Source organism: Mus caroli, chromosome 9, assembly GCF_900094665.2.
Source record: "Mus caroli chromosome 9, CAROLI_EIJ_v1.1, whole genome shotgun sequence".
Taxonomy (NCBI): domain Eukaryota; kingdom Metazoa; phylum Chordata; class Mammalia; order Rodentia; family Muridae; genus Mus; species Mus caroli.
Window position 1 is genome coordinate 39,469,501 of NC_034578.1, and position 20,870 is coordinate 39,490,370.

A 20,870-nucleotide genomic window follows, 5' to 3' on the forward strand; every position below is an offset into this window, starting at 1 on the left:
AGGGGAAGGGGGAGAGGGGAAGGGGGAGGGGGGGAACAAGCAGACTGGGAATAGCATGGGCTTTTGAAACCTCAAACCCCATCCCAGTGACACATCTCCTCCAATAAAGCCACACCTCCTAATCCTTTCCAAACAGTTCCACCAACTGGGGACCAAGAAATCTATGCGAGTCATTCTCATTCAAACCACCACATCCTGGGGCCTCGCTGAAGCTCCTGCTGACCTACTGGCCTTCCATCCCCAGCTTCAGTCTGGAAGCAAGACCTTATTTTTGAACAGGTTCACTCTGAACTTGAGGCCCTCTGGCTGGCTCATAATTCCCTGCTTGGGGTTTGCTGTTTACCCTGCTGGGACCCTGAAGATGCTGCTGTCTGGGATGCCTGACCTGGCCTCAGCATCCTCTCTGATTAGCTCTTAAACACCTCTTCTACAGCTCTCACTTACATAGAACTCTTTGTAGTCCCTGACAGTAACTACTGCTTCAACAATCTAAGTAGTATTTATAGCCTCAAAGACAGGGATTAGAAAATGTTATCTTATAACCTAACTTTGGCACATAGAAAGGATTAAAGTCTTATTAGAGTCATGGAAGTCTTATCTTGGAGACGGTTGTCCTGAGAAATGAGCTGTTAGGTGATTTTTGTCATGGTGTAAACATCATAGAGTACATAAAGACACCTATGACGTCACTGGGCAACATAATCTTATGAGACAGCCATCATATGGAACATGCAAACTAAGACAGCTGTGATGTCACCAGACAGTATAAACTCATGAGGCCACCGTCACAGAAGAAAACACCTCTCTCTATGTAGCACATGGTTATCATTTCATGAGGAAAAGGGATCTGGGCTTGAATCCCAGCACTATCGAATACAGTGTAACTTAACAAGCCATTCAGCTTGAGTCCTTCAGACTGCTCATACGAGAAGTGCAGACAGCAATGGTCCAAGGAGGTCAGAGATCCTACATGGAGAGTCCGTGACCATCAGTCAAGATGGGAGGCCATGGAGGCTGCTGTTGCCCTTGAAATCACAGAGAGGAAATGAGAGCTCAGCCTACAAAGGACCAAGACATGTACTGTCTGCATTCCATCGTCTTTATCTGTCCTGGCCATTAAAACTCAGTGTAGAAACACGGACAGTGAAGTATCAATGCTTTCATTATTTCCAACAGCTGTTGATCGTGTCTACAAGGACAGCCATATCTTTTACCCAGAAGAACTTTTTGTGCCCTTGCTTTAACCTGACAGAAGACTGGCATTCTGAAGTGACCTGAAATCTAATCAAGTCACCCATTTACCCTGAAAACTGACAGCACATGCTGGTATACCTTGGCTCTTGGCCTGTAAACAGACACCAAGAAACACAAGAAAAGAAAAGAACACAAGAAGTAACAAGTGAAAGCCATCATCGTGACCCACACCTCTGACACTTCAGCCCTAGCTCCCGAGGTTGCCACATTTCTCTTTCCATCTCCCACACATCAAAGTCAGCTGATGGAGGTGTCCTCTGCTCTCCCAGGGCCCATCCAAGCGTGGACAAGGGTGTGTCATTGAGCAACAAAACCATCAGAGCAAACAAATAAAACATAGGGATCGTCTAAAAATAGAACCCAAAGTCCAAATCCAACTTGCTCCAGGGCTGGCTGGAGAGACCCCTGGAATAAGAATCATAGCAATCATTTTTACCATTCAGTTCACTAAAGATTTGTGGGATGGATAGGTGAAGATAAGTATGACTGACCAAGTACGTGAGGCAGAGAGCAGATGCCATGCCCCCAGCACCCTCCTACCCCACCTCCCAGTACAGACCACTGGACTCCTTACCCGAGCGATCAGCTCCCCAACCATGCCTGTCCAGGTGCCGTTGGCCTCGGGTACGCCGTAAACACCATCCCCAACAAGGCGGATCTTGTAGTTGAACCGTAGGATCTCAGCCAACTCCTTGAGCATGTCCACACAGAATCCCTCATATCGGTCATTGCCTTCCATCTCCTGGTGGTTCCCCTTCAGCATTAAGTATGGGTTTTCCTGCAGCAAAACTGGGCAGCTGTCAGTCTCATCTTAGCCCTGGCATTGCAGCCATGTGGGATGGGGAGGGCTGAGCACGGGAGGTCAGGGACTTGAGGGGATAGGAGAAAGGATGGAGCTTGAGTAACAGGCAGCCTTAGAAGTGGTGATTAGCTGCCCTCTTCTACCCATTCTACCCACTCCCCAAAGTACTCCTTCAGGAGCATTCTCTTCTCAGGAACGCACATGAGTCCCACTGCATAGAGCCAAGGTGAAACCCCTTTATGCTATTATAAGTCATCATCTGGCCTTTCCCACCATTCCAGGCCCCTGGGCCCATTTCTTCTTTTATGCACAGACCAATTGCTAAGGATGCAAAGATACTTCCAAGATGGCAGGCTAAGTAAAAATACAGACATAGCAAATGGATAAAGAAAATATGATGCACACATAGGCATATTACTTAGCCAGAAAGCAGAATGAATTCATATCATCTGCACACACACATACAAAAAGCTAGAAATTGAGGTTATCATGTTAAGAAATAACTCCAACTCAGAAAGAAATGTTCAAGTACATATTGTTTTAAAATAAAAGCCAAGCCAGGTGTGGTGGCGCATGCCTTTAATCTCAGCATTCAGGAGGCAGAGGCAGGCGGATTTCTGAGTTCGAGGCCAACCTGGTCTACAAAGTGAGTTCCAGGACAGCCAGGGTTATACAGAGAAACCCTGTCTCAAAAAAAAAAAAAAGAAAAAAAAAGAAAGAAAAGCCAGGCTTCCTATGTATGCCTTTAATCTTAGAACTCAGGAGGCAGATGCAGGCAGATCTCTGTAAGGTCAGGGTCCACCTGGTCTACATGGTAAAATCCTGTATAAAAGTTTTAAAAGACCATGCACATAAATGAAGAGCTGTACTGCAAGGCAGAGTGCTGGTGGGAAGCAGGCAGGTCACTCTGGTAGATGTCTGGAGAAAAGTGCCACAGAGAAGGGACATCCACACAGGCTCTTGGCAGAGAGATATGGAAACACTGGTGGGGGTTGGGGCCAGGGAAGGACATGCTCAGATACAATTCCATGTAAGAAGGGGTGGCCCATGAAGGGTCTCCAGTGTAAGTGGCCCATGGTTATGCCAAAAGGGTTAGGTGGAGAAACCGAGAATGATGAAAAAGGCTAAGCATGGGCCCAGGTGTGGGATGAGGCCATTGTACATTAGATGAGACAGAATGGAGAAACATCTTGGGTTTTGAAGACATAAAACTGTGATTTAAAAAAGTACTAAGTGCTGACAAGGAACATGCTCTGTCGTGATATATGACAGAGTCCTGAGCACATGTGGCTCGGGCCAGACTAGAGAAAGCTAGAAGAATATAAATTCATAGGAGGTCCACTCCATGCCTGGCTGCACATCAGTAGCAGGAAACAGAGGTCTTAAGATCCTTGACATCTGTATCAATGACCAGTGACAGAGTCACATTGACCTTGGATGGCTGGGCAGGAAAGATGATTGAGGGCATACTGTGGTTGGAATGAAGGTAGCTTATATAGGGTCGGGAGGAGGGGGGAGACCAATGGAGGTTAAACTTGTGGGTGAGGGTAAGACAGGGCAGTGGTTTGGAAGCAGGGAGAATGTCGGGCATCATGGGAAAGAACTAATGCAGGACAGGGTAAGAGTGATGGAGAACCACGCCTTCAAGGGAACTAATATTAGAAAGGATGAGGCTGACACTGAGGAATGAAGGGGTTTGAAAGTCCAGGGGAAGAAGACAGAAGAAGGACAATATGCCCATTCCCACTCAGAAAAGAGCACAGCTGTGTGCTGCTGCTGAGTCTTGGTTACAAGGCCTTTCCAAGTAGGCATGGAAGGTGTGCAGGACTATAAGAATCCGGGTGTAAATGAATAAAGGAATGTACAACCAACTGGAGAAGGTGGGAGGTGGATATATCAAATAGCCTCACAAGGATCCTCTCTACCTCAAAGTCATACCTCTCTGTGCCCAAGAATGTGCCATCTGTGATGCCCTGTTGTATGGTAATATCTTTAAGCAGTGTGATGATGGCCTCCTTTTAAGAGGTGAGGGAACAGGGGTCATGTGATGACAGGTGACAAGGAATTCCTGCTAATCAGGGAGGTTGGAGAAGGCAGAACAGGAGGGGTTACCTGTGCCCCCAGATTCCAGGAAGCACTTGGTGGAAACAAAGCTGGGAAGAGGCCTTGGGCATGGTGCACATGCAGATGCAGAGAAGAGGTAAGCTGGGTGCCAGCCTGAGTCGTGCAGGGAGTGTGTGGGAATAAAGGCTCAGTGCATGTGCTGAGTGTGGGTCTGCAGAGCTGCACAGGGGCCAGACGTGACTAGTAGAGAAAGATGCACACAGCTATTATGGAGGCCCCACCACAGAAACAGCTGAGCATCCCAGCAGAGGGATATGTGCAATGCTGAGCTGTTCTGTTCAAGCCAGAGGGAGCTTCTACACAGAGTGATGGAGGGCCAGACAGACCAGAGATCTGGGGTGGGGGGAGCAGTTTGAGCATATGTGAATATGCAATGCTGTGTGTCCCATCAGGAGCAGGTTGTATGTCAGGGCTGTGGGCTCTGAGTTAAAGGTGCTGTGGGCTCAACTTGTGATTGAGTCCATGGTCATAACAATGAGATGATTTAGTCTCCTCGCCTACCACACAGGCTGTCCTCAGCTCAAGGACCTCTCCATGACACATTCATCTCCATCCTGTCCCAGCTAAACTAACTCATGCCAACCTTGGAATCACATTGTTTCTGACACCAATGCGTTTGTTAGAATTGCCCCCGGGCTCAGGCCAAGGTGTCTGTGAAAAATCATTCAATGCTTCCTCTTCACACCTCAAGTCTGTGTGTGTCCCAGGTGTGGCATGAGTGGGGTCTGAGGCCAGCGTTTCCCTCATTGTCACCCCCTGATACCTGCTGATTATGAGTGAGAAGGGCCTCTGCCTCGTGGACAGCACATGCTGAGGGGTTCTACTCTAGTACAAGATTTTTATTTTTATTTTTTAGTTAATCTAATAAATATCATGAAATTCTCCTTTCACTTACTCTACTCTCAAGTTCACTTGGAGTCCACTGTCATGTTCAAAGGAAATGTTCACAGGGCTGAACTTGGAGGGAAGAGAAGTACTGGGCAGCCAAAGGATCAGCAGGCCCGGGGCTCACTGAAAGTGACACTTCAGCTATGTGTTTATTACTGGACCCAGCACAGAAAATATGTTCTGGAAACGGAAGCTGTGGCTGACCCCATGTGTCCCTGGCTATGTAAGGTGACATGGCTATGTCCTGAATTATGGAATGATCACTTGGGATCACCATTTGCTGAATCACACAGGGCCTGACTAGCACCTTTGTTCCTAGTAAAAGGTGCTGGTTTGGACAGGTCACCTCACCCACATCTGCACAGGAAACAGGTTTCCTTTGAACTAGCTTCACACAGATCATGCCAGCACCAACTTCTCAAGGACTTCTGTGTTAATCTGAACATATAAACATGGGCATGTGCGTGCGCGCACACACACTGACATACATACAAAGTCACTCTCACATACACACACACATACACACACATAGACACACAGACACAAATACACACACACACACACACACACACACCAGCAACTTCCCTGTCTAAGAAGATGACCTCTGGCTTCAACATAGCAGAAGCCTCTAGCATAGTCAGACTCCAGATGTGAGCAGGCAAGAAGCACACCCTACAGGTTCCTTGCTTCCTGCCCCAAATTTGTGTGGTCAGAGGGGTGTGGAGAAAGCCAGGGGCAGAAAAGGCAGGAGTCACACGGGGAGACTCCAGAGTAACGATGACCTCTGAGCTGGGGAAAGGCTTCCTGAGGGGAGGGAACAGCATCCCCTCATGGAGGTGTGGGGACGTGAGAAACCCTGGGCCCTGAGGCTGCATGGAGTGATGCATGATATGGTGGTTATGTGTGCATGATGTGTTTAGAACCCAAACTAAGGAAGGAAATGACTGGACAGTTATGAGTGTCATGGGGAGATAGACTTAGCAAGTGGAAGGGGAGCCTGGGAGGACTCCACTGGTGACAAAGAGGCACCGGAGCAGGCTGAACTCTGGACTAGACTGTGAGACTGAGAGAAGGAGTTCCACAGACAGAAAAGATGATGGAGGGAGGGCCCAGCAGTCACGCCCTGCCCTAACTTCCCTCCAAAAACCACAGCTTAGTTAGACTGCTCCCTGTTCTCAGATGGATGAGCAGGGGAGGAGCTGGGCACTGGAGAGGCTCAGACCTGGGACCTGCCTTTCCTTCCTTCTCTCCAGCTGTTTCCTGGCAGTGGGATGGGGGAACTAAGTAGCTCCTCCCCTGGGTCTTGCCTCCACTCGGATGCCGCCCCTTTAAGGAGGCTCCTCTGACCACCCGGGAATTGATGCTGCCAGCCCTTGCACCCAGGCTACCTTCTCACGCACAGTTTGACAACAGGTTAAGCATCTGTAACTCAAACGCCAAACCTGAGCTACTTCGAAATCTAAAACATTTGGAGTGCTAACAGGCCGCTACCAGGTGTTTCAGAGTCTAGGATTTCTCATTAGGGATGTTCAACGAGCAATATCTATGAAAATATACCCAAATAGTGAGGGTGACTCAATATTTGTTGACATTTTGGATTTTTGTCTTTGGTTCCTTGATGTTTTCTGAGTACCTTGAAGAGTGCCAAGCATACAGAAGTGCCCAATAAATATTCCTTGAATGAACAAACGGAAACATTCAGTGTCTTATCTCCCAATGAAGGGAAGGATGGATGGCGGAGTGGACCGGATCCTACGTGCTGAGGACTCTTGATTCTGGATTACGCTTTCCCCTTCCCAACCCATGCCCATTCTCAGGAAAGCCCGTGTTTCTCAGCATTATCTAAGCACCTAACCACACTCTCCTTTGCTCTCCTTTCCCTCTGCAACTGCTTCCTGTCCTTTGGAGTCCATCACAAATGATGCTTTCTCAGGCTTTGCTGCCCTCCCCCATGGCTCCTTCCTCCACATCTCGGGGCTCTGGCTTCCCACCCCTTTCTTGTTTGGTTTTTTTGTCCACTCTGTTTATGATAGATCAGTCATATCAGCCCGGCCTTCCTGGGCCTCAGGAGTTCCTAAAAGTCATAATGGGGGACTACAGGCTTCTTTTATTTAAAAAAAAAAAAAGGTCAAGAGAAATAGACATATTTGAAGACCTTACACATATTACCTAGTAGGAGTTAGATTGTGCAGCTGGCCTATGCATTGCCTTGCTCGGGGCTGAAAGAATATCAATGTGACGTTGTTAGTTATCTTTCCCTGGTGAGATGCTGTGTGGGGTGGGGAAACACCCTCCCGATTAGTTAATATCAGAGTGGGGAAGAACAAAGCAATTATTGCTTAACATGTAGTTGGCTTAATTGACAGATCTTTTGAAACATGAAGTCTTCAGGGTCAGTGGTGATGGTAAGACCTTGGCCAGAGTTGGGAGGTAGACTTAGTAATTACTGAATAGAAATGAATCAAGAGGAAAGGTAGATGGTCGGTCAACGTATGGGTTCATTGGAAACTCTCTTGTCACTGTCTGGAAGTGAAGGAAAGGCCATGGAGGTCCACAGACATCTAGGTGTCCACTTAAGGGTGGGTGGGGGGCTGGTTTTGGATATAGCAGCTACCAAGCAAAGTGGGCTGCTGGTGAAGACGGAATCATCTCAGAGTACTGGATCCAGCTGGTTTCACCTATGTAGGGAGGTCCCATTTCTAGGGATTCTAAGCAATTCTCCGAGCCACCCAGATCCCTGGGGAGAGGCATTCACACACCGTGGGCTCTCTCCCTCTGCCCCAGCTGCTCAGCAGCTCATCAGATATCATTTCCATACGAAACAGCAACTGGAGTGCAATTACACTGTCATAAATTGGCCTCTGTGCTGTGATTAGCATTCCCATCTTCTGTTCCCTGGGAAGCCCACAAGCAAGAGCTTGGGGGAGGAGGCACCCTCGGGAGCTGCAGCTGGAGGCCCGAGAAACCCCGCTTACCAGGATGGTGGTGACGACCAGGGTGGTGTTGAAGAGACTGTCAGAGATGTTGGAGGCGTAGAGGCGGCTGTCCATGCTGAGGCCCTCTGCCACATGCCACTGGCCAATCTGAGGAGACCAAGGGGGGAGAGGATGGGAAGGCTTGAGGAAGGGATGGCTCTGGCTGCAGGTTGCTGGACTTGAGAGCAGCAGAGGACAGTGGTCTACTGTGGGTAGATGGCAAGAGGGAAGGATGGGGAGAAATATAGAGGAGTAATAGGCTAGACCAGAACTGGGGGACACCATACAAGATTGACGGTCTTGAGGGAAAGGGGATGTCCGAGTGAAGACAGAAAAGATCAAAGACTTGGGAGAGATGAGAGAAATAGAGAAATGAGGAGTATAGCATGGTTGTAGAGAAGTTCTAACAGCAGAAGGGAGTGGGGCAGAGGGACAGGGAAATGTGTTATTTTCCAAGCCTCCTTTGGCCTACCCTGGATAAACCCAATTATCTAAGTAATAGTAAGAATGGCAGCATGTATCCTTGTACATTTAAAAATTGCTTGAGGTAAAAATATTGGTGGCTCATGTCTGCACTCGCAAGGTCAAGGCAGAAGGATTGCTGTACGTTAACCTGGGCTACCTGGTAAGTTCAAGGATAGCCTGGGCTACATGGTGAGACTCTATCTTAACAAATAAACAAAAGCGTGATTGAGGGGATAGATATAAGATGAACAGAAACTGGTATGTAGTAGACCTTTGGTGAATGCTTGCCCGGGTTGGGAATGCAGCTCACTGATGATGCCCCAGGTTCAATTCTTGGTACCGGAAAGCCTACATGAAATTATGTTGCTACAGGAGCAGGAAGCTAAATGATTATTGTATGTTTAAGCATATGGCTGAGTGAATAAGTCAGGAGAAGGCAGTGTCAAGTCCTAGTCTCTCCTTCATCCTCTGCCTCACTGTGAGGTTCCCCCAGAGCTTTGGCTCTTCCAGCTAGAAATAAAAATGGAAATGTTCACCTCCCTTCTCAGAACCCAGACATCATGTATGGACCGGTTTGATGCCATAATTCCCATTCCAACGAGGAACATAAAACCCACTGTGTAACCTCAGTGATATTTCTGCGCTCCTAGGCATGTTTCCTTCTGTGCCAAATGAGAATAATAACAGAAACTTCTGGTGGGTATCATGAGGATGGATTTAACCTGGCACTCCATAAATGTTATTTTTCCATCCATTTCTTTACTGTGTTTTTAAATTGTCCTCTATTTGTCTTATTTTTATCTTGTTGTGGTTAAAGGAACATTTACACAGAGGGGTGGGGAGAGAGCTCTATCGCGGATGTGCTTGCTGCACAAGTGTGAAGCTCTGTGTCCAAATCCCCAGCACCCGTGTAAAACAGCCAGGCACAACAGTATTGCGCCTTTAATCATAGCCCTAGGAAGACTGGGGTGGGAGGATCTTGGAGGCTCACTGGCCAGCCAGTCAAGACAAATTGGCAAGTTCCAGGTTCAGTGAGAGTCCCTGTATCAAAAAAATCATGTGAAAAGAGCTAGAAAAAACATCCTTAGTGGACATCTGGCCTCCATGTGTGCACACCCCCACACATACAGATATGCACACGCACACACAGAAGCATACACATGCATACATTACATGCATATATGCACAAATAAGATATACCCTTTTAATCATGTTTGGTTAACTTCCAGCTTGTGGCAATACCCCTGCCTTGACTTTGCAAGTGCTTACAGGAACCATCATGCGCTCTTAACCAATTTTTGAGTATATATTTATATTACTGCAGACTATTCCATCACCCTGACAATCCCTAGAGTGTCTGATGGAAGAGAGCACTGTTTTTACTAGACCTTATATTACATAAATATATTATAAATAAACAATACAGAATGCAAGGATATAAAAGTCTATGAATAATGCAGACATATACAATACACATATTTTTGATCCCATATAATTCTGATGGCTAGACTCCAGACAAGTCACTTCTGTTGCTGAGTAGTTAGTTGGGCTTTGCATCCATGAAAGATAGCTGATGGCTGCCTGCATACCCAGAGATGCACGTGGTCCTCTCTTCTAGGCACCAGCAGTAGCTTCCCAGGGAAACTCCCATAAGCTCTGCAGTTGCTCCTGTTGCTCCCCCACCTGGAGGTAAGCTCTGAGTTTGCCTTCAGATGCTCGAACAACACTGAAGGCTTAGCTCTCCGTTGCTTTCATCTTTACTCCATGGAACAAGAGAACTAGGAGTCACAGTAAGGAGAAGCCAGCAACTTGCCTTTATACAAAGAGATGGTCCAACCCAGGACCACCTTGGAGTGCCAGATTGGATCTCTGATGGCCTTCTAGGACCATACATGAACCCATGTATGGTCATGACAGTGAGCCTTCCTGGTGGCAAAGGGTAAATAAGCAAAAGTTCCTCTCCATACCCCTGGAAGGACATCACCATAAATGAGGGACAGCTTTCTCCACCTCTGCAGTGGTTCTAAGGACCCTATGTGCTTTGTTTTATATACAATAAGAGATCTCACCCAGCTTCTCTGAGAACCCACAGCCCATCAGCTGAGAGAAGCCTGAATCCTAAACCCTGTGCTTCTAAACCCCAGATGAATCTTCCCCTGGAAGCCGCAGAGCTCTGCATTCTAGACTTTTAGCTGCGTATTGTATTTACTTCCTGGTGGATCTCCAAACATCAGCATCCTGCATGCTCAGAACCCAGAACCTTGCTCCTGGTAGTGGAAGCAGAGGAAGCCACTGTCACCTATCAGTACTTTATTCTTGCTGGCTGAGCATGGGCATAACACAGATGATCTCCCTTGGGGCTTCTGAAGCTCCCACTACCTGCTAAAGGGACATGTCAGGTGACATCATTGTCTGACTCCTGGCCCCTCTCCTCTCTACAGGGACAAGGGTAAGAAGATGATGATCATGTTGTGAGATTTTCAAATGGGGGGAGGGGAGAGGGCGGTAATAATTACAGAACACCTGTTGTGTTATGCACACCATTCTGTCACCTCTTTGAAGTCCTCCATCATAGTTTGGAGGTGTCATGGTATTTCTGTCTAATGAAGAGAAGTTCTCAGGTGGGCTTAATGGCTCCTCTTCTAAGGCCACAGATGGTAGCTGTGGCACAGGTTTGAATTTAGAGCCTAAGTCTCAGATCTTTCCCAACTCTGTAGACATCTTTTAGTGAGGACACTAGTGCGTTTCTTTTAATCTGAGCAAATCAGATTAAACAGGGAGTGGCCTCAGGAGGCCCCCAGCCACCCAGTACAAACCTTAAAATCATAACTTCCTTCTCCCTGGTCTCAACACTCCATAAATCCAGTAGGAATCTCTCTTCTCCAAGGGGCTGTCTTTGAAACATGTATAATTGGTTCTCAGTGGTCTGCTAGGCTGAAACGAACTTTACCTGGGCAAGGGGAACATAAAACCAAGTAGGCTGGGTGCCAATGTTCGGATGTTTGAGACAAGACTGAGCTTCTTAGCAACCTGTTGTCACCCCGGACTTCCACTTCACACCAGTGAGGCCACCTGCTCAAAGCAGCCCCAGTCCCTTAACCACGCTCAAGCAACCAATCAGGTTCCTACAACAGCTGTGGGTGAAAAAGATTTTTCCATAGCCAGATATGACAGCCTCAGCAATGGACCCTCCAAGACTTCACCCCTGGGGACCTGGCAAATAGACTAATTAGTCCTGAGCTCCAGTCAAGAAAGGAGTCTCCCACCCACTCTCATGTTAGCCTCCAGAAATTAATAGACCCAGCAGCTCCAACAAAGTGGCGTGGCAGCTATTAGCTGGAGCAATCTAATTGCAGAAAGACAGTGGGAAGGGGAAAGCTGGTAGAGCCAGGTGCCCTGGGATACAGGCTAATTGCCCCACCTACTGGGCACCATGCATGCCACAAATGTGCAGGGGTGAGCAGATGTCACTCTCCCAACACAAAGCCAAATCGCTTTGCTCCACCCCCATGGCACCCCCCACCCCCAAGTCTTTCAGCAGACCTGGCTGGTTTGCCCACACACACAGAGGCTTCAGTTCACTTCAGATTACACCTCTGCCTCTTGTTTGCTTGCTCTGCATTTCCATAGTTTCAGAGGCCCTGGAGGCTACAGTGAAGGGAGGGAGGGAAGGCACGAATCTGGGTAGGGCCACAGCTAGCCCCTACGTTAAGGCATCTTAACTCAAGGAAGACCTCCGTCACCTGTGCTGATGCAGTCCAGCCTGTGTGCACAGCTGAGCACGCAGAGATAATGCTGGATTTCAGTTCCATCTGGTCCTTGAGAATATAGCTTCATCTGCACCCTCCAGTAGGGGGCCCCCTTGTCAGAGGACTTCCTTTTACCCTGGCGTCTCTGCTTATGAATGGTTTGACCTTGTGTAGGTTACTAATGCCTCAGAGTCTCCTTTCCCATCTGTAAGATGGGGATTAAAATAGCACTTGCTGCCTCAAAGGGATTTTAAGATTAGTTCAAGTACTGTGTTAGTCAGCATCCATTAGAGTGCCATTGTTGAGGCCAAAAGACACAGTCTCTTCTGTGTTTTCAAAGTGCTCCACACTTCGATTTTAGCTTATTAGACGGATTAGGCACGTGCCAAAGACTTCGGTTTTCAGACCAGCAGCGCCACCACAAGAAAGTGAGGAAGTCGAGGGATAGGACCAACAATCTAGGCTTTAAGCAGCCCTGAAAGCTGTTCTGACTCTTGGCTGGATTGTTGTAGAGCACAAAGAACAATTGAGTGATGAACAGGACCCTGGGACTAACTAAGGGCACCGAGACTCACAGCCTTAGGACTGGGGCACACCCATAACACTAAGGAGGCATTTCAAAACTGGCACTCCTGGTATAAGAGGTCCCAATTCCTAGATTTTACCAACTTGTGTGGTGTAAACATTTCCAGTCAACATTCACACACACGTTCCACACCGCGCCCAGAGCCAGGAAGGCATGCACAACGGACTCTCCGCAGCTGAAGCAGGCTGGTTTCTCCACGTAGCAGACACTGACTCTGCCTACAGGCTCCATGCTGTACACTCAGGTACAGAGTCAACTCATCTCACTCTATCAGAAAAGAGATTCGAGTCCTGCTAAGTCAGTGTATCCAATTCACAGGATGAATAAGTGAAAAAGTTATGAACTAAATAAGACCTACTGAATGTTTGATTGTGATCACAGCTGTGCAAACAAATGTAAATACATCCCGTTCTCAGGTTGCTGAGGTGAGAGTTGTTGAGAGTTGGAGGCTACCCTGGAGTACGTAGTAAATTCAAGGCCAGCATGGACTATTTATTGAGACCTCCATCTCAAATTCAAAAACAAGCAAACAAACAAACAAAAAAAGTGCAGTCTTTTTAAATCCTGACTCGAAGCCTATTGAAAGAAACATCTTTTTGATGGTGATGCTTGGCCAAACATGAAAACTTAGGCAAATATAACTAACATGAGATGGAATTACATATGTATAGAAAGTATCATTTAACCCAGATCCCCTAGAGATAAAGATCAATATAAATTAATAATTTTCTTGTTCCTTTAGGCACCAAATTTTGCAGGTCTTAATTATGTATTCAAAAATACTTATTTCATTCTTAAGGGTACCTAAACTAAATATTTTTAAAGATATTTATTTATTTATTTATTTAATATATATGACTACACTGTAGCTGTCTTCAGACACACCAGAAGAGGGCATCAGATCTCATTATAGATAGTTGTGAGCCACCATGTGGTTGCTGGGAATTGAACTCAGGACCTCTGAAAGAGTAGTCAGTGCTCTTAACCACTGAGCCATCTCACCAGCCCAACTAAATGGGTTTTACCTTAAAGTGTGGCACAGGCATTAGGAAGCTGGATTAGACATCATGATGTGGATCTGTCGCTGCCCTAGGATTCCTGCAGTGTGCTGGCTGTTTACATTTCCTCGCCATGGTAAAGGGATCTATTTAAAGCTCCAGGTGTGTGTTTCTTTCTGCATGGCGGGTGGGCAGTTGTTTCTTGCTTCTAGCAGGACGACTGATTCTGAGGTCCTGTCCTCCCAGAGTTGAACGGGGCTTAACACCTCTGGAAGAAGCAGTGAACTGGTAGAAGGAAAGATTAGACCAGGAGCATGCAAGGCAATGAGGGTTCTAGAGGGTGGGCTCTGTGGCTTAGATAGAAGCTCTCCACAGTCCTTTGAGAAGCCATGACTGTCTTTGAATGCACTCCAGGCACTGGGATTTGATCTGCCATGTGGCCCTCAGTCAACATAAATAAGTTGGTCACTACAAAAAGTGCTTGTCGGGGGCCTGACCACAGGCATTTGCTGCTGCTCCTTGCCTTGCTCTGCCCTCATCCCAAGGGCCCGCTCAGTGCCTCACCTCTCAGAAATTAACGAATGTTACTTGGAGTCGGGAGACCTAACTATGCTGGTGTCTAGTGCTGGGACCACAGGGCCCTGTGGGCCTTCATGCTCTTGCTGAAGCTTCTAAGGTCTGGAAGACATTGTGAGCCTCTCTGTTCTGGTCTTTACAGAGCAGCAGCCAGTAATGCCCTCAGAATCTTCCCTTTAGTCACAGCAGCCTCTGCTTAGAAACCTTATAGTTCTTTTCCATTTTGATTCAGACACAGAGACAAGAAGCCATACTGCAGCATGTTGGACCTACAAGACCCTCCATGCCTGCTCACTGTCATGTCCTTCTATCATCACTCCCTGTACATGACATTCCTGGCCTAAAGTTCTCCCAGCCACATGACTTCTTGCCTCCAACTCTCCTTCAGCTAGTTCAGGGGCAGGGGATGGGAAATCTTGGCTTGTAAGCTTAATTCGACCATTCTTTGTTTACGCAAATAAAGTTTTATTGGCATACAGCTTGGCCTATTCACTTCTGCACAGCCTGTCAGTGCTTTCATTCACAAGGGCAGAGTTGCAACAGTAATGTTCCTGCAAAGAACAAGCGCCCCCCCCCAGACGTCATAGAAAATGCTTGCACACCCTCATCCACTTCTCAACTGTTTCCTTTAAGCCTCTGTTTGAAGAACACTTCTTCCAGAAAGCCTGTCTTCTCTTCCCTTAGCCTTTTAAACATCTGTCCACTGGACATTGATGACTGTCTGTCTTACTACGGCATAAGCCTTATAGGAACAAGGCGAGTGGCTTGGTTAGCCCACCCTCTTATCCCCAGGGCTTGGCTCATTGCCTCGTGTCTCATAGATGCTCAATTAAATATAACTGAACAAATGCACCAGAAACTTTATCTCATTTAATCCCCAGCAAATCTACAAGGGGCAGACCATTTTATATTCATTTTAAAGATTTTTAAAGCCCTGCATGCCAGCAAAGTTAGGTAATTAAAGTCTCCACGGTCACAGTCCGATAAACACCACAATGGAGATTCAAACAGACTTTCTCGATCACCAGAGCCCATGCTCCTAACCACTGCATTATCTGGTTAGAAGGGGTCAAGACCGTAACCATGGGAACTGGCTTAGCGCAGTGCTTGGCATTGGCAGAACCTGCATAAACTTCGCCAAGGCCCTCCCCATCTCTGCCCAATACTTTCCTTCTCAACTGTCAAATAGGCGCCCTCAGGACCTTTTCTGGAGGGTTAGGGACTTGGAAAACCATCAGCTTGATGGCTTGCATTCCCTGCTGCTGCTGCCAGGAGCCCTGGAGCTCACAGCCCACTCCTTCCTGCCTGAAGGTGCTCAGGGTGTCTTTTGACCACTTTGTTCTTTTTTAAGTAGGTAAAAAAGGATCAGTTTTTAAACACCAAGGGACTTGCTCACATCGTTGCCCCCATCCTCGGAGGTGCGCACAACACTAGAACATTTAATAGTTTGTGCACATTTAGACAGCTTCTCTTTGTACTCTGCACCACTGGGACCCAGCTTCTTCTACGGGGGCTGATGAAACCCTAAGCCCCGCTCCAGAGTCAGAGGCTTCAAATACTTATTGATCTTTGCTTGCTGGGCCCCGGCCCATGTGGTTTCCTTTCATAAATCGTCCTGCTTCTGTGTAGCAACCCTGTCATCATTCACACCTGAGAAATGCAGGCTCATCGGTACTTTAGAAACAGTTAAAAAAAAAAAAAACGCTTGAAGTAGGTACATGCATACGAGGTTAATGGTGAATAAATTAGCCAAGCCAAAACTCAGAAATGACAAGCTACTTGCTGAGCATCAACGGCCGATAGGGATCAAATTAGGACTTGAACTCAGATGCTATGTGTTGCTTTGCTGATTGGCTTAGAACAGGTGTAGGCTATATTGAGGTTGGAGCCTGGGCCTTCCCTCATGCCTCTTTGAACAAAGTGAGCTTGTTTGGTTGACTATAGTCCTGAATGGAGTCAACCGAAAAGACCCACCTGAGCTCACTCATCCGTGGAATGGAAGTGAATGACAGAATCTACACATATGCCACAGCTTGAGTCTAGAGTGAACCCCAAGGACCTGTGGGTTACAGCTGGAACTGTTGGGAAGTAATGGAAATTTTAAGCCATGAAGCCAAGTAGGAGCTCTAGCTACCTCCTCACTCCTCTTAACGTTTTGACTATGGTCATGAGGTCAACAGCTTTGTTCCATGTGACATTCCCTGCCTTGACAGACAAAACTGGAACCAAAGCAGCAGGACTGAACCATGGACTGAACCTTGCAGTACTGTGAGCTCAGATGGCCCTTTGTCTTCAGACATTGATTGGCTCCGGTTCTCATTATAGTAACTGCAAGCCGGTTGGTGTGATATTGTGCAGTGTTCCTAGTAAGCAGCTGAAGGCATTTGCTGAGCCATAAGCCACAGATGGGTAGACAGCATATGACTATGTATGTAAGGGGACAGCAGGTGATCAGAAGTCAGGGGATCGGGGTGCAGATTCTACCTTGCCAGTCATTTACTGTGTGGTCTGGGGAAATCAATTTTGCTACCCAAGATCAGCCTAATTTCCCTCACCCTTCTCCACTTATGGGGATCTTATCAGAGGTATTCACAGGTGTGACAGAGTCAAGGCCAATCAAATGCAAGTTCTTTACGGTCCAGTTCTTTTCTTTCCAGGCTCACCCATTTTGAATCATAATCATTTTTTAAATTACAGTTCTAAGTTGAAGTTCACATTCTGAAGGATGCTTATGATAAAATACTCGAAACCATGAGTGCCTAGGGCAGTGTTTCTCAACCTATGAATCTCAACCCATTTGGTAGCCACATATGAGATATCCTGAATATCAGATATTTGCATTACAATTCACAACAGTAGCAAATTACAGGTATGAAGTAGCAACGAAATAATTTTATGGTTGGGGGTCAGCACAGTGTGAGGAGCTGTATTAAAGGGTCACATCACATCGTCCAGAAGGTTGAGACCCACTGGCTTAAAGCTTCTCCATATGGGATGGAGATGTGGCACTCAGGTGTGGGAGGACACCACGGCAGGGGATCCCAGGGATGACCTGAGATGGTTAAAGTTCCACAGACTTGGTGGGACAGGTGTACAACTTGACAGAGGTAAGATTAAGGGGCTGGGGAATGGCTCATCTCAGCAAATGGGAGGATGTGGATTCTCATATATATCCTTGGTGGTTTGTTTTTGTTTTTGCTTTTGTTTTTTTAAAGAACTAAAGCGGCAGCCCATGCTTGTCATTCATGTCTCATAGATACTCAATTAGATATAACTGAACAAATGCACCAGGAACTTTATCTCATTTAATCCTCAGCAAATCTACAAGGGGCAGAGCATTTTATATTCACCAGAGAATCAGAGACGTGCAGATCCTTAGATTGTGCTGCTCAGGCACCAAGTCTAACCAGTGATCCCCAAGTCTCAGGGAGAAAACCCATCCTTACCCACAGGATAACCGTACCTGAAGACTGATACTTGAAGTTGACCTCTGGCTTCCATACATACATGCACATGCCTGTATGTACACCCACCCAAAACATACACGCATGTATATACACAAAACAAACACCAGCTCAAACTATTAATGATATCAGCCTCCATCATGGCACCCGGCAAATGTTCATTAGCTTTAAGCCCAATGTCTCTACACATATAACAGCTTATATGACACAAGAGTAGTTTGGGGTCATGACTGAATCCCAAACTGAGAGCTGGGGTAACATGGGGAACAAACAGAGTTGTCAAAGTCCACCAGAGGCCTGATTTGCTCAGCCATAGAATACACCTAGATATGCACTGGAGCAGTGGAGTGAGAATGCTGCAAAAATCTAGAATTCTGGGACAGCAGCCGCGTCCGATGAAAAGAGATCAAGAACGAGTACAGGGCGAACTAGGAAGATCCAGGACAACGCAGCCTTTCCAACACTTCCACTTAGTTTGTCTGATAGAGTGTCTTATTGGAAGCTGGCTACAATCCATTTGTGAGTTATGAAATCAATTGAGTGGACCAACACCTGCATTTAAAAAGTGAGATCTCTATATGGAGTGGAGAAGGGGGAATTCATAAGGCAGAGGTAATGAATACTACATACATTTGTGTTTCGGTTATGCATAGAGGTGTGCATGCATCCTGAATGACTCCCTGCATGCAAATTATATTCCAAATATGCAAACTCACACCATCCCGAATTTGCAGAGCTTACCTGTCCACTTCGCTACAGTCAGCACCTAGCAGAGTCTGTGGATGGTAAGTGATGTTTAATAAGTATACAGTTGATACCCATAGACTCCTAGTCTTGATCACTCCTTGTAATTAAAGGCTATCTATTAGAACATTTGTGAATCAGTGCTTTAGGGCATTCCTTCCATGACACAATTCTGGACTAAATATTTTGTTATACTTCAAGGAGGTTCAGCTACTGTCCCTAGCTCACAGATAAGAAAACTAAGATTTGAGAAGATTCAAACTCAGGCAGAACCACTACTGTAGTGCACTGTCCCAGGTTATTGTGATTTCTCTGGCTGTCGATATATAGTCAACCATTTAGCAACTATTTGAACCGTGACTTTAGCCAGCATCATTTGCCATAAGCTCTTCTACTTGAAAGCCCACATCTCTTTGCGTTTCCTTGCTTTTGAGTCTGAGTTATGTATGCAGAAAAGAGCCTAGGAAAGCCCGAGCAGGCTACTGTGGAGAAGTTAGGTAGGAGTCAAACTTCTGCTACCATCATGAAAGAATAATGTATCCTGGCCTCTTCCAACTCAAAGAATTGTAATATGTGGTTTTCCCAAGTGCCATGGGACTGAACCTGGGAGAAAGACAGGGCGAGAGATATGGCCTAAGAGAGACCACAGAGAGGTCAGTGGAAGTGCAGCTACCTGGTCACAAAGGTAAAACAGGTGGCCATTTAACATGAGTGGTGACAGAAAGAACCTCTCCATCCTATAACAAGATTTCCTCCAGGAAAGGTAATCAGGGGCAAATGGAAGAGATGTGAGGACTCGGGAAGCACACACAAGGACAAAAGGCAGAGCCTTTGGGAGGAAGGACACCTGACCCCAGTAGGGAAAGACTTTCTAACAGGGAGGGCTTCCCAAGATGGAATCTGTTGTCCTTGAAGGTAGTGAGTTCTCTGACGTGAGGCATTTAAGTAAGATTTAAATGAGGATGTGTTTGCAGTAGGCCAGTTAGAACTGGTCTACAAGGCTTTTATTATGCCATCCAGTCTTCAGGATATATGTTCTATTTCTATACCAGGGCAACCAGGAGGAAGGCAAGGCCGCAAATAGGGGCCTTGGACAAGCAAAAAAAAAAAAAAAAAAAAAAAAAAAAAAAGCAGGACTATGGAGTGGTGAATGTGGAGAAAAGGCCTGCAGGAAAATTCAGAAATTCCTGTTGGCTCGTTCCTGCTTTTGTCTCCCGGCTGAGTCTCTCTGTGGCTGGGTCTCATTATTTGTTGCTCCTCTGACTTATATAAAGCTGCCACACACATTCAAGGAGGGACTAGCAAACCTCTGCTCCCAGGACAAATAAGTAAGTTTCCTGTGAGCTTCCGCCAGAGCATTCCTATCGACCCAACAATGTGTGGCCCTAATGTGCATCTCTGCCTCACCTAATACAGATGGCTGATTCTGGAACATAAATTGTCTCCGTAGAGCACATCACAATTTTTCTCATGCGTAGGAACATGGGATGGAATGTCAGCATTGCATTGTGGGGGTTAGTTTAAACAGAAAAATTACTAGGGGAAACACACACACTAGCACTCAATAGTCCATGAAAAGGACACTTGTTGACAATATTAGTGCTGAAACTACACAGCAGAACATTGCCACATTCAAGCTCAGCTGGAGATGCACACATTGAATGAGTCAAATTTTTGCCTCTCCACATGTCTGTAAAATTGTTGCGAGTATTGATATGGGGTTTGCAAAAAAAAAAAAAAAAAAAAGATTTCACCAAGCAGTCAAATGTGCAAATCTAGATCTCACAAATAATGAGAAGCAATTAGACCTGTCCATGCTGGGCTGTTCGGCTGTCACCAGGATGGGCTCAGATTTCTAGTCATGATCTCCAGCCTCTGGGATGTAACATGGGATTTGGCCACCATCCTTCCTGCCCACAAGCCCCAACTTTGGCTGTTCTTGGAGAATGTAGTGACGGGTAAGAATCATATCAAGAGGAGCTCTGGTATTCATGAAACCTGTGTTGGCTCTGATGACAAATGACACCCCAGTGACACTTACACAGATTTAATGGACTCCCTAAACTATCAGGGCTTCAGTCATAAAACCTCCCACAGCAGAATCAGAAGAATGCCTGGGTCTCCTACCTGTTTGGACAAGTTTAAAAGTTGCTTTTGTCTATATCCTAATGCACTCTATTTTTTTTCTTCCCTCCTCCTCCTCCTCCTTCTTCTTCTTCCCCTTCCCCTTCCCCTTCCCCTTCCC

At 46.5% G+C, this 20,870-nt stretch overlaps 1 protein-coding gene across 2 annotated transcripts in view; it reads right to left on the reverse strand.

Annotated features, from left to right (window-relative positions):
- Positions 1–20,870, reverse strand: part of Grik4 (glutamate ionotropic receptor kainate type subunit 4) — a 301,102-nt gene that overhangs the window by 69,400 nt on the left and 210,832 nt on the right. For both annotated transcript variants that reach the window (XM_029482082.1, XM_029482083.1), the window contains 2 exons: positions 8,044–8,151; positions 1,829–2,032 (listed from right to left, as the gene is read on the reverse strand). In XM_029482082.1, the coding sequence (XP_029337942.1) occupies positions 1,829–2,032; positions 8,044–8,151 (312 nt within the window). The remainder of the gene's footprint in view (positions 1–1,828; positions 2,033–8,043; positions 8,152–20,870) is intronic.